The 12,362-nt window shown below is 36.8% G+C and overlaps 1 protein-coding gene and 1 long non-coding RNA gene across 2 annotated transcripts in view; one reads left to right on the top strand and one right to left on the bottom strand.

Moving 5' to 3' along the window:
- Positions 1–12,362, bottom strand: part of LOC141747245 (uncharacterized) — a 70,495-nt gene that overhangs the window by 38,121 nt on the left and 20,012 nt on the right. The gene's annotated exons all lie outside the window — the stretch shown is intronic.
- Positions 4,336–12,268, top strand: RGS13 (regulator of G protein signaling 13). The gene is made up of 4 exons (XM_074597605.1): positions 4,336–5,007; positions 7,616–7,677; positions 9,554–9,720; positions 11,453–12,268. Exons 1-4 carry the CDS (start codon positions 4,931–4,933, stop codon positions 11,648–11,650), a joined length of 504 nt encoding a protein of 167 aa, XP_074453706.1. The 5' UTR covers positions 4,336–4,930; the 3' UTR covers positions 11,651–12,268.

The raw sequence follows: 12,362 nt of genomic DNA on the forward strand, positions 1-12,362 counted from the left end.
CTCAGTCACTGCACAATTTACAAAGATATGATCCCATATACAGCATCCTGATAATGAACATCGGTTGATGATAGAATAAAAGCCCTAAATAGTTCATTATCATTCATTTTAATACTAAGATTTTAGATAAGCTACTTTTAATGCAAATAAAATTTAATGCAAAAAGAAGATATATTTAACCTTTTGCAAAAGAACTTGCATTTGCAGAACACATATACACACAAGGTTTTTACAAAATATAAGTAAATTAAATAGTTAAATACTGGTTCAAATCAGTAGTGGAAACTACCAACATAATTGGGATTTTCATTATGTAACTTTTCTAGAGTCATATTTATTCATATAGTGTTTTTGTTTTTTAATTTAAGTGGTTCTACAAGTAAGATTTTTTATAGCCATTTTTAGCTTGTCAAGTTCAGGCCAAAATCACTTCCCTCCTTTTAGTATATAACTGCCTGTATGTGCAGGCTTTAGAAGTATTATTGTTGAGAAGGCACGTGAGAAAGCTGGATCATCTCAGTGTTGTGATTATTTGAATAATCATAGAATGGTTCGGGTTGGAAAGGACCTTAAAGATCATCTACTTCCAGCCCCCGTGCTGTCATGCACATTTATTGTGTATATGCTGATGAATTATACTACTGCAGAGAGCAGTCACAGGGTATCCATGGTATGGAAACACGCGCTTGATTACATAGATACTTGCCCCTGCCCATTCCTAGTATAGAAATGGAAGAAAATACTCTAAAACCCTGTGTGAAGGTGTGAAGAATACAAAAGAAGATTTTAATGAAATAGTAATCCATAGAAAATGGATCACATTGTGATATTTGCCCCTCCTTTTCCATAAGCACAAGCCAGGTCCCATAGTGAGTTCCCTGCAGGCAGGCTCTTACGCTGCCCTGCTCAGATACCAGGTTCTGCTATAGGTGTGCACACCACACGTTTCCTCCCTAGAAGAGTGATGACTATTGGAAAATGGATGCACATCCTTCTACAGTAGGCCTGTATACCAGCAGGGTGAGCTGCAATAAAATAAATGAGCGTACTGTATTACTGTATGCTCAAACTTCAATTTCAGTTCAAGTAGTGCGCAGTTCATGTTTTGCCAGGGAAGCATTGTAAGAGAAAAAGAAAGATGAGTCAAACTAGAGAGATAGGATTGAAAGTAGTCTTGCACACTGCACAAAGCTAGGCTGTCAGATGGAGCAGGGAGAAGAGCAACCTTTCCCTCCTGACAGTCAGTCTGTGTCTTGTAGACATTGGCAAATCCCCAGAGAGCACAACTTACAACTGCCCCCAGAAAGGCCAGAAAGCCCTCTAGAAAGATTCCCTCCCTCCCGCTCCCCATGACTAGCTTACAACAACTAGTTGAGTGAGTGCTTACTCCCAGAGCCCCAGTATCAGTACAAATGAGTCTACCGCTGCCATGAACAGAGCGACTTCAGTGCTATTGCACTGCATGGCTGCTTTGAAACACATAGAGAAGAATAAGTGAAATGTAAATAACTTGAGTCTCAATTTAAATAAGTCCATAACCTGGGCAATGGCTATGAGAAAAATGACAGAGGACTTCATACAAGTTTAAAGAATGTTCTGCTCTAACATCACTCAGATGGTGTGCAATAACAAGTTGACCAGTTAGAAGCACATACAAGCCTCACAGTAATGGGTCAGAGCAGAAAATATAGGCGCTCTCACAGGAATCCAAAGTACTTCCTTTATAATGCTGCATGCAAGAGGATGAAACTTGGTGTTAGTGCAAGGGTACTTTTGCCTTTCGTATTGTTTCAACATGGACTGTAGATCTTATATAAAGAACTTTGATAAAGGGATGGAAAATATTAGTCACAAAACTTGTACAATACATGCAAGATTTCAATGAAGTAAGACACAGCTTCATTTCATTACAGCTGATCAGTAGAGATGTCAAGATAATTTCAGAGCAAACAGCCTCTATTAGTGGTGCACCAGAGTCCAGCTGAACTTTTGTGATAGAAACCACAGCCACTGTTTGCCTACAGTATCTGTAAGAAAGGAGTCGGGCACTAACACGAGCAACACAGGCACAGCCAAAGGGTAGCAAGATCTTCTACACTAAAAGAAAATAATGAAGAAAAAAAACAGGTCAAGGAATTTTTGAAAGTTATCCCTACAAATGCAACTACTAAATGAAACTTTAACCAAGGGAAATGATCCAAGAAGAGCTGCGGTAAGTATGAGGTTTTGTGTTTTGAAATATTAATAGAAAGGTATATCAAAGGCAGGGAAACACCTCTTTTTCTCTTAGCACGTAAAGTTATCTCAGAATACCAAAGGCATTCATTTTAGAAATGTTTATGATGTATAAACAACTTTATCCCTATTTATATATGAATATTTTGTGTAATACTCTCAGTACAAACTAAGTTGAGGGACACTACAGAAGTCAATGAATAAGAACTTTTATATAGTGGTTTCTCTCTGAAGGCTCTGCTGAAACCTACGCTATGTCCTAAAAACTGTAACATTAGGTAGTTTACAGAGTCACTTGCACAGTATCAGTGAGCTGAAAAATCTAAGTGTATGTTGTAGTTCAAAAAACAAAAAGATCTTGTTCTTTGATCTACCAAAGCAGTTTTCCTAATATTTTTCCAATATAAGATATAATACCAGTTAAACAGTCATTTCCAGATCAGTACTGCTTATACCTTTTACAGATGTGAATAACTTAAGGACTTAGATTCATGTATTATCAGACAGGCAATTCCTTCTCTGAAAGTGTTGTAACCATGCGACTTTCTTCTTCATTACAAGACCTTCAGGAAACACAGAACCTACATGTTAAAGAACTTGTGGCCTTGTTGCAATAAAACCTTATAATGAGCAAACAAAAAGGATACTACATGTTGTTTATATGTATCAGGTGAAAACAGCTCCCATGATCCAAATATACTTAACTGAACACTGCAAAGCTGTATTAAGTAGTTAAGATGTGGATGGGCTACCATTTTCAACAGGTGGGGCCCTAATGTAGGTAAAGTCACAGGCTGCACTTGTGAAGATTAACCAATTCAAAACTGACACAAATTGCTCAAGGGCATGTTGTAGCTCTGCCTACAATTCCCATCTTAGTTTAGGTCTAAGACTATTGCCGGCAGAAACAAGCAACGTTAGACTAATGAAGCATAGACTATGCTTCAGTGGAAAGAGGACATTCCAAAGAAGCACTGAAAAAGATAAGATCAGAATACTCTGTCCCTCCGCCTATTAGGAAGTGTTTCTAATATAAAAAGAAGAGAGAGAACCACGAAGCCCTGGATGTATGCTTGGCAAATGTGCGTACTCAGCGAGCTCTGGGGAACAATATTTGTTTAAAGCCTGTAGCTCAAGTTAAAATGGTTCCTCAGAACAATATCATTTCCTTATACAAATGTGGCTTCATGAAGCAAGCACTTGAAGAAAAAAAAATTACTGGTTGGCACTGAATTTAGATGGAAGTAGTTGAACCACATTACTTAATATTGCTTTATCTAATGTTTCTTGAGCATTTCTGTATAGTAGGCAACGCCATAAGCTTGTTCAAGTTTCAAAAAAGCCACAAAGACTGTATTTTGTTTATATTTCAGTGAATAGAGTACTAATGATTGCAACATGAAAACACCTAAAATAGAGAGCTTTGGGTAAAATAGTCTAAAATAAGGTGATAAGCAATAACCATATGCCAGAATTTAAATGTATAACTTTATCTTAAATATAGAGTATTGTGCAGTTTTAAAAGATTGCTTTTAGGCAGAGGGTGAGATGAGTAAATACTAGTGAAATGAATAGGTAAGCGTAGAGGAAGTCATACAGAGACCAAACAGACTGCAGTTCAGAGAACTCCACAAAAGTAGGAAACAGGTGATGGCCACTGGCAATACTACAGGGCTGCAGGGAGCATAAGCAGCAGAAGTTGCAGTATAGAAGTTAGGCAGAGTTAGGAAGTTTCTATATCCTGTAGGGAGTCTATCGGGTAAGACTCTTATATAATGTAGATTTGGATATAGATGTCGGGGAAACAAGGAAAATAAGACTAAAAGGTAAATGCAATCATTTCACAGTTTCAAAATGCTGGGAGATACAGCCTTGTTCTGTGTTTTATTGAAGGAAAAATTGGTTGCAGGAGTAGTATGTGCCAGTCAAACCCACACCTTAAAAAAAAAGTGAGTTCAGATAAATAATGTATAAGACTATTGTTTTGATTTCAGACAGGTCTATACAAAATTACCCACTGTCCCATGTAAAGTTTGGAAAGAATCTGGCATCTCTTGAAAGTTGAAGGAGAAGAAATAAATGTATTTCAGGTCACAACTTTTTTTTTTGGTAAATTTTGTTTTTTTAGACAATCATTCTTGACTGCCTCAGTCCTAATAAAAATTATATGCTTTCTTATGGATATCATCTCTATACAAAAGCAAGTTTAATACTAATTTTTATTGACTTTGACATATTTGCTGGACAAATATCAATGTTAATCTCAGACACTTAACAAGCTACACAGCATTGTCCAGTTCACATTGAGCTCTCATCCCTGATCCAGGTCACTCTGAACTTTCAGGGAAAAAGATTCATGCTTTCCTTCTGCTTTGGGTCAGGCTCAAACATGTAATTTCTTTCCACAATTGAAGACGCAAAGAGGGAGAACTATAACACTTTGGTTTTTCCCTAAGAGATTATCCATTGGGTGGTTTGATTTTTTTTTTAATTTTTTTTTTTTTTTTTTTTTTTAAGTTCTTGCATGTTACAAAAATGTGTTTTGGTCTAGTTCTTCAGCCATGACTCAAAGATTAGATGCATAAAATAAGAATCCTGCTAGAACTGGTAGCACTGCTATATGGAAACTGAATTATAAGTGGAATTTAAGATAGCCAGAACTGAGCACAGCAGGTTTAAAACTCACATATTTTCCATGTTTAGGAGAATGAGTCCAAATACTTGCTGGCTTTGCAAGATATGCAGAGCAGAAGAAAACGGGATCAGTTCTAAGTAAGTAATGATAAGATTCTTATGTTCTGCAGTACATGCAGCTGTCTGAGTAGGAGAAACAAAAATCTCAAAATTCACAGTGGACGTTTTCTTTGCAAGCTTAAGATAATGCAAAATAGTGCAACACCTTCACAACTGCCCCAGCTGACCACCTTCATACAGCCAATTCCTTTACAGTACATGAAGTGTAAACTGGCATTTCTGTAGTGGAAGGAGGGTATATCCCAGTGGGAATATTTATATTACCTAGGCATAGGCCTAAACTAATCCCTGGATTAAGTCCAGATTTGGGCCTATGAAGAATTTCTAAACCCAATGTTTTGGGTCAATCCTTTAAAAGAATTCAGACTGTTGGCAGATGTTGCATACAAGCGTGATGGATAAGGGACATGGCCAAGTGCTTCCTGCAAATCCTCAGCTGCCACCAACCTCAGTGGAAGCCAAACATACCTAGAACTTTGGCCAGCATGTTGCCTCGGGGACATGAAATGCTTCCATCTAACATGCCTGCCAACTGGTATCAGATCATACATGGTATTGATTTATTGATTAGAGAAAAATATGTCCTTCAAAGTAATACTGAGGTGTGTCTGATGACACCTGAAACTGCCGTTTGGGTGAGGTTAAGTGGCAGAAAGACAGAGAGTATTTCCAAAAGTGCCTCCTGGACAAGGACTTCTCTCCCACACAGTAGTGGCCACAGAAGCCCCTCCCACAGGACACTACAACAGCATTTTCCAATTTAAACTTTGGAGTCCCAGCTATAAAGCCTTGGTTATTTTTGGAGAATATTCAATTTTTTTTTTCAGTGTAATATATGTTCTTCAGCAAATTCCGTCACATTGCAAATCAGTTAAGCACAAAGTTTACTGTCAGCACAGAAGCTATAAAAGTGGCATTAATACAGATCTTAATAGCCCATGTTCACATTTCCCTTACTGCCTTTCATATTTTCATGATTTTAAAAGGAAAGAAAGAAGGTGAAAAGGTTTTCCTCTGTGTCAGCTGCCCCATCAGACAGCATTCTTTCTGCTTCACATATTAATGCTAAAGACAAATAATCAGAAATGGAAATAAGGTGGTCATACTGATGATGTTCAGTGAGACAGACAAGATTGTCACTTGTTCTATATACAAATGCTGTTGCTGACAGAGGTGAAAAGTTAACTGCGTCAGTAACAGTGAATATGACTCAGAAGCAGCGCTTAAAGAAAAAAAAGCATTCAAAGGACTAGAGATTCTCCTTCTCCATAACGACACGCTTTATGAGTTCATACAGAGAGAAGGCCAGTAGCTCATGAAAAGGAAAAAAAGTATCTTTTACTGGCAAGAGTTACTAGAGAGTTATTGACAACACAGTTTGATAGTGGTAAAATTTCTATTACTATATATTTCTCTGATCACGTCAGACTGATTAGGAAAGCCTGATAAAGTAATCAGTGTCACAGCACGTACTCTTTCAGAGAAAGAGAATTATATCAAGCTAAAAATAAGGTGATCACCAATTAAAAAAGCTACAAAGTTACTAATGGGTGTTGTGCAACAGAAATCTATGAAGCATCATGCAGCACTCATACAAAAGCTAATTTTGGTTTCAATTTAAATTAAAAAAAAGAAAGAGTTCTGTTATACTAAGTAGCTGTTGTCAAATTGTGACTCCTATGAAAACAAAATACTTGATGAGAAGGGATCTCCTCCCATGTTTGGCTGATGCATAATGGAAAGCGCCCACTGGAATACACCCCTTATGTTTTCCTCTACTAAAATAAGCATAAGCAATTTTTCCAAGTTACCAGCATTGATGCCCTGTAACTGCAAAGCTTAAAAAATCAGTTGGTGTAAATGGAGCTATATCCACTTAAATGGAGCTATTGGCCCTCAAACATTTGTTTTTCCTTAAATTGTTTAGTCTCTCACCTCGCTACTTCCACACTCTTTCCCAGAATCAGGCAGGAGACTCCTCCAAGCTTATGAAATTATTGCTTAAGAATAGCAAACATCAAAGATAGATCTGATTTTAGTCACCTACAAGAACTGTCTAGATTAGTAATAATGTGTCATTCTGCATTGCAAACAACTACAGAGAGATTAATCTTTCATCATTTAGCTTATGTTCAGAGTTTACATTCATCTCTCGTATGATAAGTTAACTTAGATTTTAAAGGCCTATAAATATTACAATAAGATCTTTAGCTCTCAAAGACTTTACTACTAAATAAAAACATCAACATTTCATAAGCTATATGATTCCTGTCCCAAAGAAGTTGTTATCTAGGAAGTAGGAAGTTATTACTTTCCTTGTGCTTCTCCTAAGCACAATTTAAGTAAATGAATTCCATTTCCAAAGGAATTACATGGAAGTACCTTGAGAGGGAACTGTATTGTTATAGCAAGAAGAATATTTGCTTCAGCATAGTAAGCAGAAGGTCTAGGACACACAGAAAAACCTTTTTAAATGTAAATTTCACACAGATCTCTCTTAAATTAGGGGACAGATTTTTCAATAATGTAATTTTCTTTATTTTTTTTTTTATGCTTTGAACCACAGCTAATCCTACAATAATCTCCTCCTGTTTGTCTGTTGGTTGGGCTTTTTTTTTTTTTAAAGGATTTCTTTAGAGGAAGTGCTACAGTGGTCCCAGTCTTTTGAAAAGCTGATGACAAGTAAATGTAAGTAATTGTATGTTTGTAACCCAGATGTATTACTGAAAAGAGTTCCCATGAAGCAAAATCAATGTCATGCAGTATAACATATGCTGTTTTATGTGCAACTAATGAAAAGCAACTTTGTGCTACATGCTTGCCATACATCACACTGAAAATAAACATGGCATGATGTAAATGCTTTCCCAAACTTGCCTTATCTGCAAGCACATATGATTCTTTTAAAGATATGTGATAAAGGCAGGTTTATCTGCCATATCACCGCTTAGAGCACTCTATAGCAATATATATTAGAAGAAAGTTAACAGAAAGTTGAATTGGGGAAACCTATGTATGGGAAAGACACCATAGCTGGTGGTACCTTGATACAATGTAATGCCATGGAACTCAGACTCTTATCTCAGGTATGGGAAGAACTGTAGCTGGAATGGCAAATCTGAACTTTCCTACTGCAACATCCCTCTGCCCCATTCAGGGCTCAGACCTCTCGCACATTTCTCTTATGGCCAGCAATCTGGAACATCACTGCTGAATTACTTTTTTAAAAATATTGATGAGAAAGTCACATATAGAGTTACACCACAGCACAAACCTCTAAAAACTATTCCTAAGGACTGGCATTATTTTCAAACTACAGACAAACTACAAGAAGCAAGAAGGTTAACAGAGAGAATTTGTAACAACTATAAAGAAAAAGATTTTGCCGTTAAAATTTTTACTATGTTACTGTTTGCAGGGAAAGCACAGGGAGAAAGTGCACAACAGAAAACATGCAAGAGGGCCAAAACTACAGCACAAAGAGCAGGCATGCACGCGATCACCATTACTGACAGACGATAGGCAGTGCTCAGTGTCTTTAGAAACACGAAAGCCCAGCCCGCTGCACCAGCAGGAAAGCTTGCTGTAAATAAAACGCTTGTATCTTCCAGCAGTACTTGTACAATGCCCTTCTTAAAATACCTTGTTGACTGCATTTAGATAACACTATTCATTAATTTTGAATTCATTTAAATGTTTAATGACATCAGAAAATGCAAGGATGTACTCACATGAAAAGCTGGAAACTCTAAAGCCAACGGATTTACAGCTCTTGATGAGAGGTAGGTAAAGTATTTGCTTCTCAAGTACATTTCACAACTCCAAGCACCATTCCTGCTTAAGTGCCATCACTGAGTGAAGCCTCATAAACGTTCTCCTGGCTACAGGCATTTTAGCAATTCTGTCACCTAATCCTGTACAAAACAAGTCTAATGACAAAAGGCAGCCTCAGGAATTTAATCTCTGCCAAGATCCCACTGATAGCTACTGTCAAACTCCATTGCCAGGTGTTTCAAAGACATCCTCAGGTGCAGAACCACTTATTTGCTGAACAGAGTATTCTTTTAACTGCTTTACTTCACTCAATTACAGCAGCAGGAAAAAAAGTTATTTTCTTTTTTGCTAATTGCTTTCCCCACAAATTCATACACCAAGAAAAGGTTTTTTTTTTTTAACTCAGAATATGATTATTTGATAATACTTAGATATCTCATGTACAAAACTAGAATTGGAATTTAAAAATACTTGTCAGTCTTCGGATACGTTTGATAGTGTTCTCAGAGATCAGGAAGAACAAAGTTTTCAGTGCTCTGTCCCTGCACAGTGAAATGCCACTGAGGTTAGAGGGAGCTCTGCTCACGCAGGAAAATGCAATGGTGAAGTGCAGGGCTCTGGGCTGAGTTAGTGTGTTTAATTCCCCACTTTCACGTAATCTAATAAGAATATTTATTGGTGTACAATCCAGAATTATACTGCCTTGTAAGTGTCCCTATTGCCTTCAAAGGACTCTAAATGTAATGCATATATACATAGTATATAAAATTGGCTTCTGAAACATTTACAGATGGGCCTATGATCTACAAGACCTACTTGAAGACAGAGCACAGCGATGAAAACATAGAATTCTGGCTTGCTTGTGAAGCTTATAAGAAGATCACATCACAGAGGAAAAGGAATTCCATGGCCAGGAAGCTTTTTACAAGTTACATTCAACCCCAAGCTCCCGAGGAGGTGACATACGATACTTTATTTCCTCTAATAGAAATGCCTGATGTGTAATGTAGCTAACAAAAACAACAACAAATGCCTAGCAGTTCTTCTATTAGAAGGATTGAAAACTGTTGCTATTCATCTTCCCCAAACTGTCTTGCAGCCAGAATTTTAAAACCTACCGTCACCTCTATAGGCAAATCTTTCAACTATATCTGCCAAGGATACAAGCAGAAGGCACAACTAGATTAAGAATCAAGTTCTTGGATCTGTTCTATTATTTTTAGCATCTGAATCGGAGGCCAATGAGATCATTTCAATAGATTTTGAATTATGCCATTGCTACATGTATTATTCTGGTCTTTTAAAGAGTAAATATAAATGAACAAAGAAAAAACACCTAGTGCTGTCCCCTTTGCAAAACGGGCTAGAAGAAAGGTTTCAAGACAGATTAATTGTTTTCTGCTTCCAGCAGCATGAGATTTAGGAAGAAAAGAACAGATTTGTATATAAAATATGAGAGTCATTTTTTTTTCCTGCCAAGTGGCCATACAAAAAAAAGAGTCATTTCTGCTCAGCCAGTCATGCTCTATGACCTTTAACTATTGCCACTTATTAGTCTCCTTACAAAAATAAGCTAATAGTGCCTTTTACTGATGCTGCCCCTGGCAGGCTGACATAAGTGAAAAATCAGGCTAGATTATATTCTGGTTTATGCATAACAATAAAACTATTATAGAGTCTCAAAATACAGCCTCCCTGTTGACACTGAAGGGCAAGCCAAAACCAACTCAGCTGGATTCCCAAATGTTGGCCGAGAGCAGTTGCTGCTTTAAATGACTAAACCACTCCCACTAATCCAAAACTTGAGGAAATTTGAAAGTTCTCCCTGTGGGTTTTAAATGCCAACTGGAAAGACAATGCATTTTCTGTGTTTTTCTGATTTACTTTATTTTTAGCATATGCAGCTATAGGAAACTCAGCAAGACATTTGCATTTCCAAAGAGAAGTGTCAGTATTGCCAACCACAAATTCATTAATCAAGAGTAAGAGCTTAAATCAGGACAGTTAAAAATAAACTGTGTAAATTTTTTTCTAAAATAATACATATTTGAATCTTACTATTGGCTGTCTGGTTTCTAGGTTTTCAGAACACATTGATGTTATGTTTTCTTGAGAGTGACTAATAACCACACAACTATATTAGTGGCTTGATAGTCACTAATATATCACTATTAACACCACTTTAAAAAGGTAGATGCTCATGAGGATTTTAAACACAGTTTATATTCGAATTTCAGCAGCATTTAAAGAGGTGCAACTCAGAATTCTACATATGGCCCCAGCAGTAATGACTTTACCACTGCTGCTGACCTACACTGATGACAACAGTCAGGATTAAACTGGCTTTTCCATTAAGGATGTGGGGCAGACTGGGAAATTCAGGCACCTCCCAGTCTTCCAGGCTTCCTGTCCCCAAGGGAGCAAGCTCCCCATTCAGCCACTAACATACCTCTTACTAAATCAGACACCAACAGAGAAGCAAATTGGTCAACTAATAAGATAGCGTTTTCTGGTATTATAAGGAGAAATCCACTCTGCTAGAATCAATGTTTTTGCTTAGGTGCTGATTTTAGATTAGAGGGTATATAAAAAGATATAAATAAAAGGCATGCTGTACACGTCCCCCAAATTCAGTCTTCCTTATCCCTTATTCGCAGTAACACTTTAGTAATGTTATTTTGTGTTGCAGATTAACATTGACAGCCCTGCGAGGAAAGCGATCATAAGGAATATTCAAGAGCCAACACAGTCTTGTTTTGATGAAGCACAGAGAATAATTTACATGCACATGGAAAGAGATTCTTATCCACGATTTCTTGAATCAAAGTTCTATCAAAAATTCAAACACAGCCTTCAAACTAATGGCAATAATTCAATGGTAAATTAAAGAGAAAGGTTGAAAATTTAAAAAGGTTTCTTCTGGCATGCAAGCGTTTAAGGTTTAAAGTAGACAGGAGAAATCAGGCAGTAGACAAACATTATTACTAATCTGCTAAACTGTTCTGTTGATGTTAGAATTGATGAGGCACTATCTTCCCCCTTCTCTTTCTTTTCCTATGAAAGAGTTCTGTTTTTGTTTTCCTGTCCCCTCAATAAAACCCTAAAAACTAGAGAAAACTAGGTATAAAAAAATTTCAGCCAAAAGTGATAGCCTAAGGTTGTAGTCTTTTGTTGATATTTGACAACTCTAAGAACATATTTTCAGTATTCTTGTTTTGAGAGGCCGGAAATAAAATAGTTTTGCTGCTAGGAAATAAATGCTTATTCGGCTACACGTGACAGAAGAAAAATATCTGCACTGCTGCATTTACTTTGTTGTTGTTTTATTCTTATATTCTTTCAAAGTAAAAGATAAATTGTGAAGTATAGCTGTTTACTTAATCTTAAGCTATGAAGTGTACTATTCACATGGTGTAGAGTTGATATTATGCTGAATTATGATGTACAACATATGCTATAAAGATACTTAGTCTACAGTATACTATAATACTACCAATGTTTCCTCAATTTATGTCCAGTGATAAAACTCTTCTTTTTTCCTGGGTATGGATACACAAATATATTGCTTTCCCTTCAGGCACCCTATAATTAGATACAAG

This window comes from Larus michahellis, chromosome 8, assembly GCF_964199755.1.
Source record: "Larus michahellis chromosome 8, bLarMic1.1, whole genome shotgun sequence".
NCBI lineage: Eukaryota > Metazoa > Chordata > Aves > Charadriiformes > Laridae > Larus > Larus michahellis.